The following is a 17,658-nucleotide window of genomic DNA, read 5'->3' on the forward strand; positions in this document are numbered from 1 at the left end:
CACAAATAATATGGTGCATAGTGTTGAAGTCAAGCAAAACCTATGTGTGGCTGCAGCTCCTGTTACCGAAAATGCATGTCAGGAAACACGTGTTTGTGGGGAATAGCTTGCAGAGGCGGGTAACTTGCAGAGAATCTAAATGCCTGTGTTATACAAGGTTTTTGTCCCCTTAAGAACTGGAGGCAGACAACATATATTAAATGAATAATTAAGTAAGCTTTATTACAGACAAAAAGTAAATGAACTTTAGACTAACATAGAACAAGCACTAACACACTAACAAGAGGGAAATAAGCAGTGGAAATGAACAGAGTCAGGAAGATTGGCCCAGAACCAAGACAAAAGGATGGTGGCTCTAGATGGACTAGCTGATGGCTTGGGAGGGGGTGGTAAGAGGAAGGAAGGAAGGAAGGAAGGAAGGAAGGAAGGAAGGAAGGAAGGAAGCAAGGAAGCAAGGAAGCAAGGAAGCAAGGAAGCAAGGAAGCAAGGAAGGAAGGAAGGAAGGAAGGAAGGAAGGAAGGAAGTTGGTTTTTATATGCCACTTTTCTCTACAAGGAGTCTTAAAGTGCCTTCCCTTTCCTCTCCCCACAACAGACACAACAGAGGTAGGTGAGGCTGAGAGAGTCCTGATATTGCTGCTCAATCAGAACTGCTCTATCAGTGCTGTGGCCAGCCCAAGGTCACCCAGCTGGCTGCATGTGGGGGAGTGGGGAATCAAACCTGGCTTGCCAGATTAGACGCAGCTGCTCTTAACCACTATACCAAGCTGGCCATTACAGCATAATAGGACTCTTCCCCCCAGAGTCTTCCAGAGTCTTCTTAGAGACTATCTAGAGTTTTGATGGGGGAAACCCACCCTTTGGCAGAGTGAAGACGAAAAACTAGGCAAGGAAGCAATTAAGTAAAGTGCTCTGTTGACCACTGATCCACCGTACAGTGGAAGGGGGGAGTGAGCAGAGTTGTCTGGTCAGGGGGGAGGTTCGCTGCAGATGTTCAGCTCACACCCGGTGGCTGTGGCAGGCCGAAGCACATGAGACGCTGTCTGGCCGACAGAAGTGCATGGGGCCTGGCTTGCTCAAGCCTAGATGAAGTGCGGGTGCCACAGGCAGTTGGGCACAGAGTGCCAGTCCAACGATGAGGCATGCCAGGACTAACAACACCCCCACCTGGCACGGGGATATATTTGTGAGTTTGCTTGCAAAAAATGAAGGCGTTAATGTCATAAATGTATGAAGTGGTACAATTCTGTAGGTGAACTGAGCTATAAATAATGCTGTTTATGTTTAAAAGGTAAAGTAAGTTGAGGCTTAATGGAGCACTGCATGTATCTCCCCCCCCCCCACCCCAGAAAATCCCCATAGCTTTAAGGCACGGATAGTCAACCTGGGGTCCTCCAGATGTCCATGGACTACAATTCCCATGAGCCCCTTCCAGCGTTTGCTCATGGGAATTGTAGTCCATGGACATCTGGAGGACCACAGGTTGCCTACCCCTGCTTTAAGGGACCAGGAGTCTTACCTCCTTTCCAAACGAAGGAGAATGAGCAGAAACAGCTCAGCAGAGAACAGCAAAGGCTCTCTCCTTAGCAAGCCTGCATCTGATCGTGCTGCTCAGTGAGGTCTGTCTGAGAATCTGGTTGGGAGGAAAGTGAGTTCTGGAAGCGCCATCCATGCCCTCCAGACCGACTGTAGAAGGGGAAGTGAAAGGCATCATGGGACCAGGCCAGCTGTTGTGCCTCTAGTACAGGGGTGGCCAAACTGTGGCTCTCCAGAGGCCCATAGGCTACTGTTACCATGAGTCTCTGCCATCTGGCACTGGCAGGAGCTCATGGTAATTGTAGTCCATGGACATCTGGAGAGCCAGTTTGGCCAGTCCTGCTGTTGTGCCACCAGGGTTCAGCTTGGACCCCCAGCAGATGGCATCTAGTGTATCTGCTGTTCGGGGTGCCAGAATGCCTTCAGCTGCCCCTGCCCTTAACTCTGGCAAGTTTCCCCCCTTGCTGAAGGAAAGGGGGAAATTAACCCAATGCCCAGAGCCGGGCTTTCTACTTGACATTTTAAAGGCGACCAGCCTGTAGGTCTGCTCAGTTACTCTCGATCTTAATGAATAGGTCCGCAACAGCTCTTCGTCATTGTCAAGGCTTGGAGGGGGGGGGGGGGGCGGCTCATTCAATATATGCCACCTTTGCAAGAAATCTCTTATAAATGGCATCAGGCTGCAGAGCCATGAAAATCTCAAGAGTTTTGGGTTTTTTTCCCCCTCTCTTTTTGATGAGAAGGCCACTTCATCAATAACCTCGGGAACAAATTGGGGTTTTTGGAAATGGGCTTGAGCAGAGATAAAAGGATGCAAAGGGGGCAATTTGTGTTTACAGCAGCACAGCAAACTGACAGGGTTTTGCTGAGAGCAGCTTAATAACTAATTAAATTAAAGGGACTCTCCAGCACAGCGAGAGCTTGCTGGCCGCCAGCACTTGTCGTCCTAGGTAGGGCTGCCCTTTCCAGCACGGGGGGGGGGGGGGGGTAGTAAAATCATCGGCTTGCCTTGGTAAGTGGCCTGCGTTTCAAAATTCCTTTTAATTCATTTCTTTTAAAGGGAATAAAGAAGTGCCTTGACTTCCTTGGGCCTTGACAACACAGGGCAGGCAAATTCTGTGAATTGCAGAGTCGGTCTTCAGGCATGGTGAACGATGCAGCCATAGGCAAACTGAGATCTCTGAGTGTTTGGGTTTTTCCCTCTTACAGGATACACACAGCAAAGGAGGGGAGGTTTGCAGTTCAATGAGAGGGCGCTTAACCCATTCCACACAGGCCACCATTTTTCCTCTCTCATCTCTGCCTTCGGCCTTCTCTCCCCACTTCCCCATGGAACTGTATGGAAGGGAGGGGCCCCAAGTGGCACCCAGGTGGTTGAATCCAGGTGTGGGAAGGACCTACAGGTGGAGAGCATTTGGGGGGATTAAGCAGCCTCCATTTGCCCTCTGGGAATTCTGTATTTCTCACTCATTTTGCCTTACTCCTTCCTCTGTGCTCCAGTATATCATCGAAATACTACCTGGAACCCATCCCTAGGCTTCTAGGCCATCTAGTCTACTTTCTCCTTAGTGCAGTAGATCCAAACAAGATCATTCACGGCAGATGGTTCTCCATCCATTGAACTTCCGGTAAAGGAGACCCCCACCCCTTCTTTTTCTCTTCCTCGTCTTTACCAGTTATGACATTATACTGTTCTTTTAAGTTCAGCTCTGACTCAGGGACCTCTCTGTGTCGAGACAGTTATCTCCTATGAAAATCCATATCCTAATAAACTGGTTAGCAGCTTCCTGTCTTTTAAAATTTAGATTAGCAGAGCCCCTCTTCTGAAATAATGTCGTGAGGGTGGCGTTGGCACGAGCATTTATTACTTTGGAAGCCGGGACTTGTGCCTATAAAATCACAGTCTTATTTATAATCTCTAGAGCTGTGGACAAAACAACCCAACACCACTAAAATCAACCTGGTGGAAACAACTACACTGAATCACCAGAGCAAAGCCTTCTGGAAGAAGACGCATCAGCACTCGTACCTGGGTACAGTGCTGGAATTTTACTGAACAAAACCACAATGTAAAATAATTCACTTTAACAATTGGCTGTATGATTGAATACGCAGCTTTATTTTGCTCTCTTTGTGTTGAGCTTTGGTAATGGGCATGCTGGCAGGGGCTCATGGGAATTGTAGTCCATGATCATCTGGAGGACCACCGGTTGACTACCCCTGCCGTAGACCTTCGTAATGGTCACAAGGACCTTCTCTTCCTGTTGATACCGCAGTCTAGCTCTGAAGCATCCTGGGTGTCACTGAACAGATCTGCAGGGAGGAAGAACCCAGCTTCCTTGATAAGCGCCTTACCCACCAAGCACAAGTTCCTGAAGTTGTGTTAAAACTGGAGGGGGCTGGAGATGGTCCCTTCTGTTGCTCTCCAGAAAGCGACACTTGTTATGAATGAGAGCCGGGGAAGCCATTTCATCTTAGGACAGGCTGACTCTGATAGAGACAGACAGATGGGATGGAGACCCCTATGATAAGGAAATCTCACAGGCCATTGGGAAGAAATGCTGACGATAAATCTCTCCGTTACACACCTCCCTAGATTATCTCCTTCATCCAGGCCATAAGTTTCCTCTGATTCACATGTGCCTCTTTGAATCAAGGAATTAGAAGGGCCATCGTGTCTGCTTCCCCACACACACCCTTCCCAGCTGCCCTCCCGACAGATAATCTATAAAACGGAGCCATGGACTAGCTAGGGGCATGTCCCAGGAGAGTGCTTGCGTGGTGACAGTACCACGTTACTCACTCCCAAACCATGCACTTTATGTCTTCGTTTATCGTATAACACAGGGGTAGTCAACCTGTGGTCGTCCAGATGTCCATGGACTACAATTCCCATAAGCCCCTGCCAGCAAATGCTGGCAGGGGCTCATGGGAATTGTAGTCCATGAACATCTGGAGGACCACAGGTTGACTACCCCTGGCATAACATGTGTGTAATATAGCCAGGAGATCCTAGCCAGGCAAGAGACATTCAGGCTTGCCCTTGCCTGCCTCTGCACCATGGCCCCAGTTTTCCTTGGAGGTCTCCCATCCATATGTTAGCCTGCTCAGCTTCCGAGATCGGGCTTGCCTTGGGCTATCCAGGTCTGGGCTATGCATTATAACAGCAGGTTCAGCCGCACACTCTCCAATGGATAGAAGCCCCCAGGATGCTTTCCAGGCTGCATTTGTGGGGACGGCCTGTTCCCTCATCCTTTGGGGATGACAAATTGAGAAACTGAAATAAAACCTTTCAGATTTTGTGTGCATGAAATCTTCCACCTAGTACCTAGCACATTAAACTCCTTCTGTCAAGCCAGAACTTCCCCAGAATCCGAAATGCTGCTTTGTTTATTTCTCTTTCATTTGAAACGTGCTATATTTTTAATGGGTCAAATGTCTTTGGGTAACTGGGGGGAGCATATGTGAAAAAATTGCACTTGAACTTGAAATCCACTCAGGATGAGGCTGTTCCCTGCCTTGTTGATGAAACAGTAAGTTTTATTAGAAATCCCAGGCCTCTCTTTTAACGAGATTTTCTCATTGTGATGTTGATGGGAGGGCATTTGCTTGAAGCACTCTGCAACCCACCCTGGATAGTATTTCCCCAGTTCTCATGGGGGGAAGCATACAGACAACCCCACCCCACCTCACCCCACCCGTGCATCCACTGTGACTTTCTGAGAAAGACCTCTTTGCAGATCTATTCAGAAATCTCTCAGTGTCTTATCTCTGTTGACCCTGAGTTCACACACCTCTAATCTTCTTGCTGGAACTTGCAAATGAAGTGGATTTTGCAATGATAGGCTGTATGACTTCACTGTAAAAGAGCTTCATTTTCAATGGTATATCGTTAGACCAGAATGAATTCATAAGACTCCTCCTCCTCCTCCTCTTTTCAATTCCATAGTGCAGTGGCTTCTAAGCAAGAAATCATTAACAGGTCTTTGAAATATGAGGCCCTTGATTCACCAAATCATTTCTCTGTTCCGTATAAAGGGTTTTGCAGGTGAGTTGGAATTATTAGCTTGGCCAGGTGTGGGGAATGTTACTGCCTGCTTCAGACTGACTGCCTTGGGCCCTGGAAGGACTTCATGCACGGGGCAAGCGTCAGGGAACGTAATAGCAGGTTTTGCAATTAATACAAAGGGGTAAAATGAGCCTCTCAATTCTGACGCGGTCTTTTCGCTGCTCAGAGTTTCCACTTACCGCTCCATTTCCAATGTTTTGACACTTACTGCGGGAGAGGGATTTTGGCAAATGAGTTTTGATCTGTGTATTGATTTTTGTGCAAAAGGGATCAAATGCAGGGAGGACGGCAGAATTATGAGCGACAGGAGGAGCCTTTTCTTCCAGTTTCCTGTGCCCGGGTCTCTATGGCGGCATGCATAAATCTGTCGGGTTTTTTTGTCACGCAATGATGTATCTTCGTTGTTCTGCTCGGGGACCTTTTCACAGTGCAGATTTACCTCTCTTTATCTCCGTTTTGGATTCCCAGGGAATGGTGCGTGGCTGTGCTAGTCATTCCCCCCCCCTTTCCTCTACCCTCCTGCACTACTTCTTTTGGGATCGGTGCTTCTTCAGAGTTTCCTTCTGCTCCTCTAGTGGGGACACAGGAGGTAGTTAGGAGTGCTGACTGTTTACGGTAGCGTACATGCCGCAGATTACAGCAGAGAAGGTGGGTCGTGTAGGCGGGGTAGACACACGCTAGAGACAACCCGTTTCTGCCTCGGTTTCCCAGTGGTCCATTCCACCAAACATCCCGTGAGTTGGATCCATCCCTGTTCCCTTTTTCCACTAACCTGGTTTATCTTTTGCCCCTTCCCAGGAACTCTTGCCAAATCACTCCACAGTGTCGAGTAATAGTGCTAAATTCAAGGGAAGTTGAACCTGGAAGAATCCAACCCTTCGCCTCTCCTTTGGAGGAGGAGGAAGCGTACCAAACCATGACTCCTTCCGCTGTGCTTTTGCCGTATAAGAGGTTGAAAGCCAGGAAGTGTCGTGTTTTCTGATAAGATCCCTGGTTCATTTTAGTTTTGACCTTTTGTGTTTGCTCACCCTTGCTTGTGCTGTGCCCCACCCATTGTGACTGTGGCCCTCTGCAGCACATGCCAGGCTAGCCCCATCCTGCCCGATATTGGAAGGCTCAGTAGGGTCAGCCGTGGGGCCCTCTTTGGATGGGAGACCACCAAGACCATCCACAGTCGCTGGGCTGAGGCAGGCGATGGCAAACCACCTCTGAACATCTCTTGCTTTGAAAACTCTATAGCAGGGGTAGTGAAACTGCAGCCCTCCAGATGTCCATGGACTACAATTCCAGGAGCCCCTGCCAGCATTTGCATTTGCTGGCAGGGGCTCCTGGGAATTGTAGTCCATGGACATCTGGAGGGCCGCAGTTTGACTACCCCTGATCTACAGTGTCATCGGCTGTGACTTGACAGCAAACGGTCCTGCAGCTCCCAGTGCTTTTGGGCTCCTTGAGATGCTGATCTTGCTTGAGCTCATAAAGTGTGTGTTCCCAGTGCCTGTTGACTTGAGCGGCTGTTTTTTTTTGGGGGGGGGGGGTATTTGAGTTTCCCATAAGATCTCTGTGGATTTATGGTAACCTGAAGGTGTTTTGTGTCCCATTACAGGGCCTGACATTTGAGGAGGTAGAGAACTTCTTCACATTCCTGAAAAACATCAATGATGTGGATACAGCCTTAAGTTTTTATCACATGGCTGGAGCGTCCCTCGATAAAGGTACTTGAACAGTTTATGCCCCTGATACTGTGTTGTTATTTTTTTTTAAAGAGAAAGGCCATTTACATGAACCGATGATGAACCTCGTGTGTCTGCTTTATCAGGCCTTGAATTATATGTTGAATAAATTGCTGAAACCAGATTACATTAATAGAGAAATTGGCAAGACATGAGTCATAGCCTCCTGGTGGGCTATAATTTCTCAAATGGGGGGGGGGGGGCAGGTCATAGTACCCATTCTTGTTCCACTTTGCTCAGGGGCCACTGATGATAAACAGGAATAGTAAGATCAATTAAACCCCTTGCTTGTGGAAATCTAGCCAGTAGCATAGGTTATAGAACAGCTGTCTTTCCAATGTGCTAGTTTTCTACACAAAGGGAGTCCTTTTATGAAGTAGTAGTCAGAAATGAGGTTCTCCCAAGTGACACAACCTGAGGAGAATTGCTCTGCATGACTCAATTGGTGCTGGTGTTGGATCCAGGTGGGGTTTGGTTTGCAAGAATTGTGTCATATCTAGTTTTTGCCCCTATTAAAGGTAAAGGTATCCCCTGTGCAAGCACCGAGTCATGTCTGACCCTCCAGCGTTTTCATGGCAGACTCAATACAGGGTGGTTTGCCAGTGCCTTCCCCAGACATTACCGTTTTAGAGCTTCTTAAATATTTGTGGCTAGTTTAGCCTAGGCCTTGTCACAGATGGTAGAATAATGGCAAGAACAGAAGAGCCAGCATGGTGTAATGGTTAACAGCAGCAGACTCTAATCTGGTTTGATTCCCCATTGCTCCACGTGCAGCCAACTGGGGGACCTTGGGCCAGTCACAGTTACCTCGGGACTATTCACGCAGAGCAGTTCTCTTAGAGCTCTCTCAGCCCCATCTACCTCAGAGGGGATCCGTAGTGGGGAGAGGAAGGGAAAGGTGTTTGTAAGCCACTCTGGGACTTCTTCAAGTAGTGAAAAGCAGGGTATAAGAAAGCAGCTCTTTTTCTCTCCTTACTTCAATGGTCCGTGCTCTCATCGGCCAGTATGGCTGGACCCCACTTTTCACCGCAACGCTTCTCAGAAAAAGTGCTTTGGCCTGGTAGCTCTTGCTCAGCACCGCACACCATGTGCCACAATGCAGACGGCGTTTGGAAGCGCCTCAGTCAGTGGTGTCCTTTGCAGCAAAAGGGTCTCCTTTCCACTCCACTCCCTTGTTATCTGTTCTCGGGTCTGGGGCAGCAGCCGACTTAATGTTCCCCCCAGTTATCCAGATATTTTCCAGACAGTGAGAAGCAGATTTATAAATAATATATGAGAACAGTATTTGCATACTTGAGGCTGAGGTATCCAGCATTCTGTGTGGTGGGGCAGCGAGAGCCAGTGTGGCATCGTGTGGCATCGTGTGGCATCGTGGTGGAGAACAGCAGCCTCTATGCTGGCGAACCAGGTTTGATTCTCCTCCTCCACATGCAGCCAGCTGGGAGACCGTGGGCCAGTCACCTTTCAGAGCTCTCTCAGCCATCTCACCCATCTCACAGGGGGGTCTGCAGTGGGGAGAGGAACGAAGGTGATTGTAAGCCCCTCTGAGTCTCCTGTGGGTAGTAAACAGGGAGTTACCAAAAGCTCCTCCTCCTCCTCCTCTTCTCTTAGTTGGATGGTGAAAGCAGTGCTTGCATGTCCTGTAGTTCTCCTGCTTCACATTGTAGTTCTCCTGTGAAACATTGGCAGGGATGCCAGGATTCGGAACAGTCATCCATCTCAGGTAATGATTTAGCATACCATTACTTAGGCCTTTCCTTTCCCCTTTGTGACAGAGGGCATTTATCCTACTTTATGCAGGATGTTCTGCTAACCAAATCGGCGGCTCCCCTAAATGAAATCAAGGCTATGTTTGCCGTTCCTCGCATTAGTGCCTAAATAGCTGAGGAAGGTTGAGCTTCCCGTGCACTGAATTGGAAACGGATCCCCTGACTGTCAAAACAATGCCGTTATTTGAACATTAAACATAACCTGTGCATCCTGTCGAAATCATTCCCTGCTCCACTGCAGCACACTCTATTTGTAAGACTTCCGCTGTGTTGCAAACTGAAAGGAGGGGCGGTGTGGGTGTGTGAGAACTGCCTGCCTCCCCTTTGTTTTCATCACCGGGGGGGGGGGGGGGGGGGGCTAGTGGTATAATCCTTAACACAGCGAAATCCTTAGCAGGCCCATTGAGGTCAGTCGGTTCAGCAGGGTGTACCGGGCATTGTACTGTAAAGCTTGTTTCTAAGACATGAACACAGTAGGAAGGGCAGGTTTGGAATAGTGCTTGAGTCTTGTTTTCTTCGCGCCTGAAGGGTCCAGGTATCATTTCGGATGGTGGAATTGCCAGCGCCTCATTTTGAAGCCAAAGCAAGCAAAAGCAACCATCTTTCTCCAACTCTCCCAAGGCTCTACCCGGTGCAGCATCAGGAGGAACCATCTTGCTTTCCAAATTGTAGAAGCCTGTATGTGCTGAGCATCAGAGGAGGGCAAACGTCTTTTTCTTCCCCAAGAGAGGCTCCATCCGTGCACAAATCCCTATGCTGCTCTTTAAGTTCACCTGGGGAGCCCAGCCTAGCCTCTTGACCAATCTGTTTGCATTTAACAAAAGTAAGTTTGCAGAGTATTCCGAAACGGTGAGCAGATGAAAGGTGCAGGAATACGTTGTAGAACTTGGCACTGACCCCCCCCCCCCTCTGTGGGGCAATCCAGGCAAGATATGAGCAAAAGAGGCTTGCTGTGGGCCTTCCTCCTCTTAGCAGCCACTGTCTTCTCTGATGGGCCCCCATCCAAGTCTTGACCGTGGTCAATTCAGCTGAGCTCCTGAGCTGTGAGAAGCCTGTCTGCAGGCATACAACAATGCAGTCCTCCACCAAGACCCAGAAGGGTGTTAAACTGTTCTGAACAGCCTTTTTCATCATTGGCATCGGCAGTGAAGCATTTTTTGGCCACAGTTGCAGGATACTAACAAAGCATTGTGGGATCTCTCCTGTGAATGTCGAGTTATAGGCCCAACACATCACAACTTGACAGGACTATTTAACAAGCCTGCTGGAAACATTAGTCTAGCAGTAGTCATAACTCATGTTCCTGCAGCTCCTTTAGAGAGGGAAGACGTAAAGTCTGGATTGAAGTTTCAGGGGACTTAAAAAAAAAAGGCTAGGGATAAGGAGAGATGATTGATGGGCAAAACCCATCTCTGTAATGCACTGAAAATACTAATCGGTGACCTTGAAGAAGGTTCTCGCTAATTAGATGGCCATAGAGGATTCAGGAAATGATTTCTATAGGAAAGAATTCTGTATTTTTTTCCCAGTACATCTTTTGGAGTCTATTAACTGGTGCAGTCCCTGGTTTGAAGCTGGTTTTGTCCTCAGTCTGTTCAGGGCTTTTAAGGACATCTGGCTCCTCTTTTCACTGTAGAAAAGTTTGTTGGTGCCCCTTGTGCAATATCACACACATATTACAGCTGAACGGAACCCTCACCAGCTGTTTCTCAGCACAGAGTGAACATAAACTAACATGAGCACTGAGCAGCCCCAGTGAGGCATTCGGAGCAGCAGAGAAGGGAGGCCATGGTAGACCCAGCAAACACAGCCTGGGGAGGTGCAGGACCTGATGAAGTCAGCACAGCAAAGGGGAGGGGTGGCTGTAGGAGAAGGACAGGAAGCTTGCAGGGGGAAGAAGGAGGAGAGCTAGCATCATTCTCCAGCAACAGGCCATGTGTAGCTGGAGGGGGGGGATTAACAGGTGGTGGCAAAAGGTGGAGCTAGATAGCCTCTTTAAAAAGGGCACCTGTAAGAGGCCAAGGAAGGGCACAGCTCTGGGCTTGAGAATAGCTGCTGTCTTAGGACACCGAAGAAATCAGATGATGAAGCAGCCCCTTTCTCTTCAGCGTGATGCAGTGGTTGAGTGTGGTGGCCTCTAATCTGGAGGACCAGGTTTGATTCCCCGCTCCTCCCCATGGAGTCAGCCAGGTGACCTTGGTCAGGCACAGCTCTTTCTCTCAGAGCACTCAGCCTGTTGTGGGGAGAGGAAGGGCAGGCAAATGTTAGCCACTTTGAGATATTCCTTCAGGTATCAAAAAGGCAGGTTACAAAAAAAGCAGCTCTTCTTCCCATTCTGAGGCCTTGGGAGACCTGCTAGACCCAGCAGGGTGTCTGTGGGCAGGGGCTGGAGAGGGGAGAGCTACAGTTTGGCCTCTCCCCACCAAGCTAAACCCTTGGATGTCATTGTGCATTTATGATTTTTAATCAGGGATTAAAGCAAGCAGGTATGGTTAGTGTTTCTGCACAGGTGACCTTCGTGGGTGAGCAGGCATTTGGTATGCTAGTCTTCCTGATCCCAATTCAGCGATCTTGTCCCTGTGCTACATTAGCATTCATGGGGGAAAGCGATCATAAGTCACTCTTTGCTTCTGCAAATGTCATGCGGGAAGGATGAATACATGTAACCGTGTCAGAGTGGAATGAATGTTGCTGAGTAATTCCCAGGCTCTTGCGGTACTTCTCCTTGATCCTGAGAGATAAAGCCTTTCTCTAAGGTGCAGCTTTTCTGTTGTCATTTCCATTGATTAAGATCTGGCTGGAATCCTCTAAGACTCTTTGGGGAGGGAGTAGGGTTGACAGAGCAGATCTGAAGCATTAGCTTCAAAATTGCAGTCGGATTCTGAAGGCGGAGAAGCTCCGTCCTCCTTGGAAGGTACTCCTGTGCATGGTGTTTGCAGATTTAAACCGAAGACCCTACCCCATTTCCAGTCAGAAATGTAACGTTAGATTCTAAACATAACGTGCACTAGATTAAAACTCGGTGAAAAAACGCTTCCGATTCAAAGGAGCTTTAAGAAGAAAAGAGTGATACTATCCCCAAAGCTGAAAATGTTTGTTTTATGAGAAACTTTCCCCACAGAAATCTCCTTTTGTGTTTCAGCTTGTAAAAGCCTTTCTCTGCCTCACAGGCTAACTTGGATGCTATCTTTGCCATCAAGCAAGTGATACAATTTGGGGGAACCTTCACAAAAGAAAAAGCCGAATTGCTGCGGGATTCATTATTACCGGGTTTTTTTTTTAATGAAGCTGTCAAAGGAACATAAATAGACCTGGAAAGGAAACCAGCAAAAAGGAAGTGATTTTCGAGCTGAATGAAACTCAAGAGAGCAGAGGGATTTCTGGCTGTCTTACGGCTTAGTGCGGAAATCTGTTAGTCAGTTAATATCAAAAGCAAACCAAAGCCAATACCAGAGGGCTGGGTTGGGGAGAAAGGCTTGTAATTGAGGAAGGTAAGTGCTAATTAAAACCATAAAAACCACAACCATGGAAAGCAAATAAACTTGTATGGGCTTAGAACAAGGATAAATCAAACCCTATAACATGGAATCCTAAGGAGGGAAATGAAAGCTCAGCAGAATAAGTCCAAATAATTAGAGGAAACCGACTCCATCAACAATGTAATTGGATTGCCACTGAGAACCTGTGTGGCCAGAGCAGCGATACTAACTCAGCAGTTTAGGAGTCACACGTGGCTCTGTCAAGCCCCATTCTCTAACGTGGCACATCCTCTGACATGGCACACACCCCATGATCCAGGGACGTGAACAAGGCCATTGCCCAGTAGGTCTTGTGTTTGGCAGATTTGGTAGTAGGAGACGGGCGAGATGCGAATAATCCTCGGCTGTCGGCCTTGTGCTGCGGATAGGGGTAAAAGGCCCTTTGACCCTTCCTCCACTGTTCACCTTTCTTCACACTGGTTTAGGTACCCTGCCGCACATCCTCCCAGAGTCTCTCCCAGAGACATCTCCAGACAGGGTAGCATGCACACTTCTTCAGATACCAATTAAATTAAGTGTGCATGCACATTAACGTTTATACCTTGGATAAAACTTTGTTGGTCTTCAAAGGTGCCACTGGATTCAAACTTTTTTTCCTGCTGCTTCTGACCAACATGGCTGCCCACCTGAGTCTATTGAAATGTTTTTTCAATAGAGAGCCAGTTTGGTGTAGTGGTTAGGAGTGCGGACTTCTAATCTGGCATGCCGGGTTCGATTCTGTGCTCCCCCACATGCAACCAGCTGGGTGACCTTGGGCTCGCCACGGCGCTGATAAAATTGTTCTGACCGGGCAGTGATATCAGCGCTCTCTCAGCCTCACCCACCCCACAGGGTGTCTGTTGTGGGGAGAGGAATGGGAAGGCGACTGTAAGCCGCTTTGAGCCTCCTTCGGGTAGGGAAAAGCGGCATATAAGAACCAACTCTTCTTCTTCTTCTTCTTCTTCTTTGGGAATGCGTATCTCAGAGAGGGTCTGCTCCCTCATAAACTTCCCAGGGATCAGGGAGAGGTCTTGTTCCAAATTCTATGTTGTAGAGAGGCCTGTTTGATCTCCGTACCCAGCAGGACCTTGTATGTGGTTACCCCAGAACTACGGAATGCCATGTCCACTTAAGTCTGTATTTCTCTATACTGACAAACATGTCTTGAGGAGCCTTGAGATAATTTATTTGTTAAATTTATATCCTACCCTTTCCCAAAGGCTCAGAGTGGCTTACAACGATTTATAATTTACAGTGTGTCCCAAACCAAGGCTACAAAGAAAACTGGGACATTCTTCATAGAAAAGAGTTCGGAGTTGTATTGAGTCCAAAAGGCTGCATCTGGAAGCTTCATGATATATATTTTGCTAAGAATGACTGGCTTGTCCAGACCTAGCATACATATAGACAGCCCCCTGCCCCATCAATGTTTCAGTTTCCTGTTATTTGTTCTTCCCAAAGCAGAAGGACTTTTATCTTCAAAGAACTGTAAGAACAGAACAAAAGCGACCTTTTTTACACCTAGTTGTCCAAAGGTGGCCAGAACTATTCATAATATGCCAGACAAGAGATAACATCATAAAGGACATTCCCCAGTTCTTGGGAAGAGGCTATGGTGTGTGTGTGCAGGCTGAGATACCAGTGATAAGAGGAAGGGGGGGAATGTTGAACAGGAAAGCAAGAGACAAGCCTTATGGTTCCTAAGACTTTGGTTCACCTACTTGAGTTCTTGGCAACATGACATAGTACTTAAAACAGTTTAAACATTTACAACTAATAATTTACATTTAAATTTAATTTACATTGTGTTTTGGGGTAACCTTAACCTGTTATTCTGTGGCTGCTGGTGTGTTCTTTGTTGTATACATTTTAATTCTTTTACATGCAGCTTTGAAATGCCTGAATAGTGACCTAGAATTTTCATAAATATAGTAATCCATTCACCACCTAAGGTCATTCTAGGGTGCTAACGAGATAATACCATTGTACCATGTGAATTGCTAGCAAGAGATGTATGCCATTAGCGTCTGAATTTTCCTTCTATTATCCTTTCAAGTGATATTGCTAGGCATACAATCCACTTTTGAATAAAGCCTAATTATATTTCTTCAACTGCGGAGCATCACTTGGATGAATAAGACATTTCCCAGGCACTGTCGGTACAATTAATTTTTTTATACCGACTGAGAGAGTTAAGACAGTGACCTTCACTGAACGCTGTTAGCGGCTCAGAATACCTTGGTGAGCTCTATGCGTGACACTTTTCCTAAAGTGCTAAATAAAGCTAGTAGAAGGGAAGAGTATTGAATTGTATTCAAATATTATCATCTTAAGCAAAACTGGGTACAGGGTAATATTGAAGTGTTTCCCTTCCTATAAGTATCCCTGTGCCTTTGAAGAGAAATTTGTAATTGTAAGAATGAATGAACCATTTTTAGAACTATCTAAAGGTAAAGGTAACCCCTGTGCAAGCACCGGGTCATGTCTGACCCTTGGGGTGACGCCCTCCAGCGTTTTCATGGCAGACTCAATACGGGGTGGTTTGCCAGTGCCTTCCCCAGTCATTACCGTTTACCCCCCATGAAAGCTGGGTACTCATTTTACCGACCTCGGAAGGATGGAAGGCTGAGTCAACCTTGAGCCGGCTGCTGGGATCGAACTCCCAGCCTCATGGGCAGAGCTTTCAGACAGCAGTTCTGCTGCCTTACCATCCTGCGCCACAAGAGGCTCCTTTAGAACTATCTAAAACCCATTAGTTAGGACTGTTGCACAGTTGGAAATATTCAAAGTCTTGGCCTGCACCTTTTTATATGTTTTAAAAATATTTTTAAAGCAGAAAGAACGATGGTCTAGATTGGATCGCCTTTGGCACAACTGCTTAGGAAAGGGGGTTTTTGCACCAAGGCAATACATGGTTATACTCCAAGGGCTGCTGCCTCCATCTTTCATTTCATTGCTAGTTTTGCATATACACTATTTTTTAATTTTATACCATGCAAAAATGTAGAGCTACTACAATATATCTCATCACAGTGAAATTTCTTTTGGCTGCATAAGTGTTCGGTGTGTGTGTGTGTGTGTAGTCCCCCACCCTCCCACACATCTCCATTAATACGAAATAAATCAGCGAGGGATTAAACCAGATATGTTTTGAGGAAAAACACTGTTGCTGCCGAATTTGGCAAGAGCTGTAATAAAAGCAAGGCAAATCACTGAGAGTAGCAACAACACCCCACACACATACATACACATGCGCACTCTACTGTTGAACAACCCTCACCTGGATGGCAGTCTTTAGTAAGGGTCAAGTAACCAGACTCTGGCCAAAGGGTCAGGCTTGGTTTCCCTTGTTGGGCCAGACCACACTTGAGAGGTACACAGTGAAATCTTGTTGTGCCTTGTTAAGGACTTACACCAGGAGTAGTCAAACTGCGGCCCTCCAGATGTCCATGGACTACAATTCCCATGAGCCCCTGCCAGCGAACTCCTTTTGTGAACAGGAAAGTCAGGGGCTCAAGGCAATTGTAGTCCATGGACATCTGGAGGGCCACAGTTTGACTACCCCTGACTTATACAAATCTTGATAAGGAAGGGTGTATTGTACTAGTAGGCCAATGATTGGCAGTTCCCTTGCCTAAGTAAACCCAAATCACAACCTTGGAGCAAAACTTGTGCCTTGGTCTCTTTGAGTATTCAGATCAACCTGTAGTTGAGTTCAGAGTGTCTGATAAATGCTGCCTATGCAAATACAAGAGCCTCTTGTGGCGCAGCGTGGTAAGGCAGCAGAAATGCTGTCTGCCCATGAGACTGGGAGTTCAATCCCAGCAGCCGGCTCAAGGTTGACTCAGCCTTCCATCCTTCCGAGATCAGTAAAATGAGTACCCAGCTTGCTGGGGGGTAAACGGTAATGACTGGAGAAGGCACTGGCAAACCACCCCGTATTGAGTCTGCCATGAAAACGCTAGAGGGCATCACCCCAAGGGTCAGACATGACCCGGTGCTTGCACAGGGGATACCTTTACCTTTATGCAAATACAGGGTCCCACAGATGACTTGAAATGTTTTCTCTGTCTGGCCTTGGCTCTCGCTCTAGTATCTGAGTTATGGCTCTTAACTTTGGATGGGCTTCTGCTCTGCCTTTCAGTATTAGTTCATTCTGACCACATAGTCTGTGCAAGTTATCCTTGGTCTATTTGTAGATCAGAAATAGAGTAGTTTTAAAAAAAATTCTGCACTAATTTCCACAACTCTGCTTTTATAGTCTTAATTATTGTGAAAAGCAGGATGTATTTTAGACAGTGCTGGGAAGAAAATGGGAGATTTTTTAAATGGCTTTCTCCTTTTGTGAACAGGAAAGTCAAATATTTCTATAGCAGTTTTTGAGATCCACAGATCTTTTGCAAGGCAGAGAACAGGAGAAACACATAGAGCAGGGGTAGTCAAACTGCGGCCCTCCAGATGTCCATGGACTACAATTCCCAGGAGCCCCTACCAGCGTTCGCTGGCTGGGGGCTCCTGGGAATTGTAGTCCATGGACATCTGGAGGGCCGCAGTTTTGACTACCCCTGACATAGAGGCTCTTCATGTTAATAAAGCTGAGGAGTAATTTCAAGAATGGGCAATAATTTGAAAATGCATAACAGGATCACTCCTTAATACCTCTTAGTTGGCTTCAGCAGGAAAGGAGTTGGTTTTCATTATAGGTTGGTATTCAGCTAGAACCCTACTGCAGTTAACATACCTGTACTGTGCCATAAGCTTTTGTAGCCTCAAGCCTTTGTTGTTTTTAAGCTATTGTTATAAGGCAAGGCAACTTCCACCACTGGACTTATATGGCACCAGAATGGAAGGAAGATTTAAAATAAGAATTATTCTCTTTTCAGCTCAAGCATGGAGTCCTTTTGGGGGGGATGGACTGAATGGATTTCAAACAGAAGCACACACTTGGGTGCTTCAGTAAATCTGGATCATAATTCTCCTTGGCTTCTGTAGGGCATTTCTTTTAAGGGCTGACTTCTCCTTTCTTAAACTCTGTAA

The 17,658-nt window shown here is 47.0% G+C and overlaps 1 protein-coding gene across 4 annotated transcripts in view; it reads left to right on the forward strand.

Moving 5' to 3' along the window:
• MICU1 (mitochondrial calcium uptake 1) overlaps nt 1-17,658 on the forward strand; it is a 163,962-nt gene that overhangs the window by 120,756 nt on the left and 25,548 nt on the right. For all 4 annotated transcript variants that reach the window (XM_077350442.1, XM_077350444.1, XM_077350445.1 and 1 more), the window contains one exon: nt 7,208-7,316. In XM_077350442.1, coding sequence (XP_077206557.1) covers nt 7,208-7,316 — 109 coding nt within the window. The remainder of the gene's footprint in view (nt 1-7,207; nt 7,317-17,658) is intronic.

This window comes from Paroedura picta, chromosome 8 (assembly GCF_049243985.1).
Source record: "Paroedura picta isolate Pp20150507F chromosome 8, Ppicta_v3.0, whole genome shotgun sequence".
Classification (NCBI taxonomy): domain Eukaryota; kingdom Metazoa; phylum Chordata; class Lepidosauria; order Squamata; family Gekkonidae; genus Paroedura; species Paroedura picta.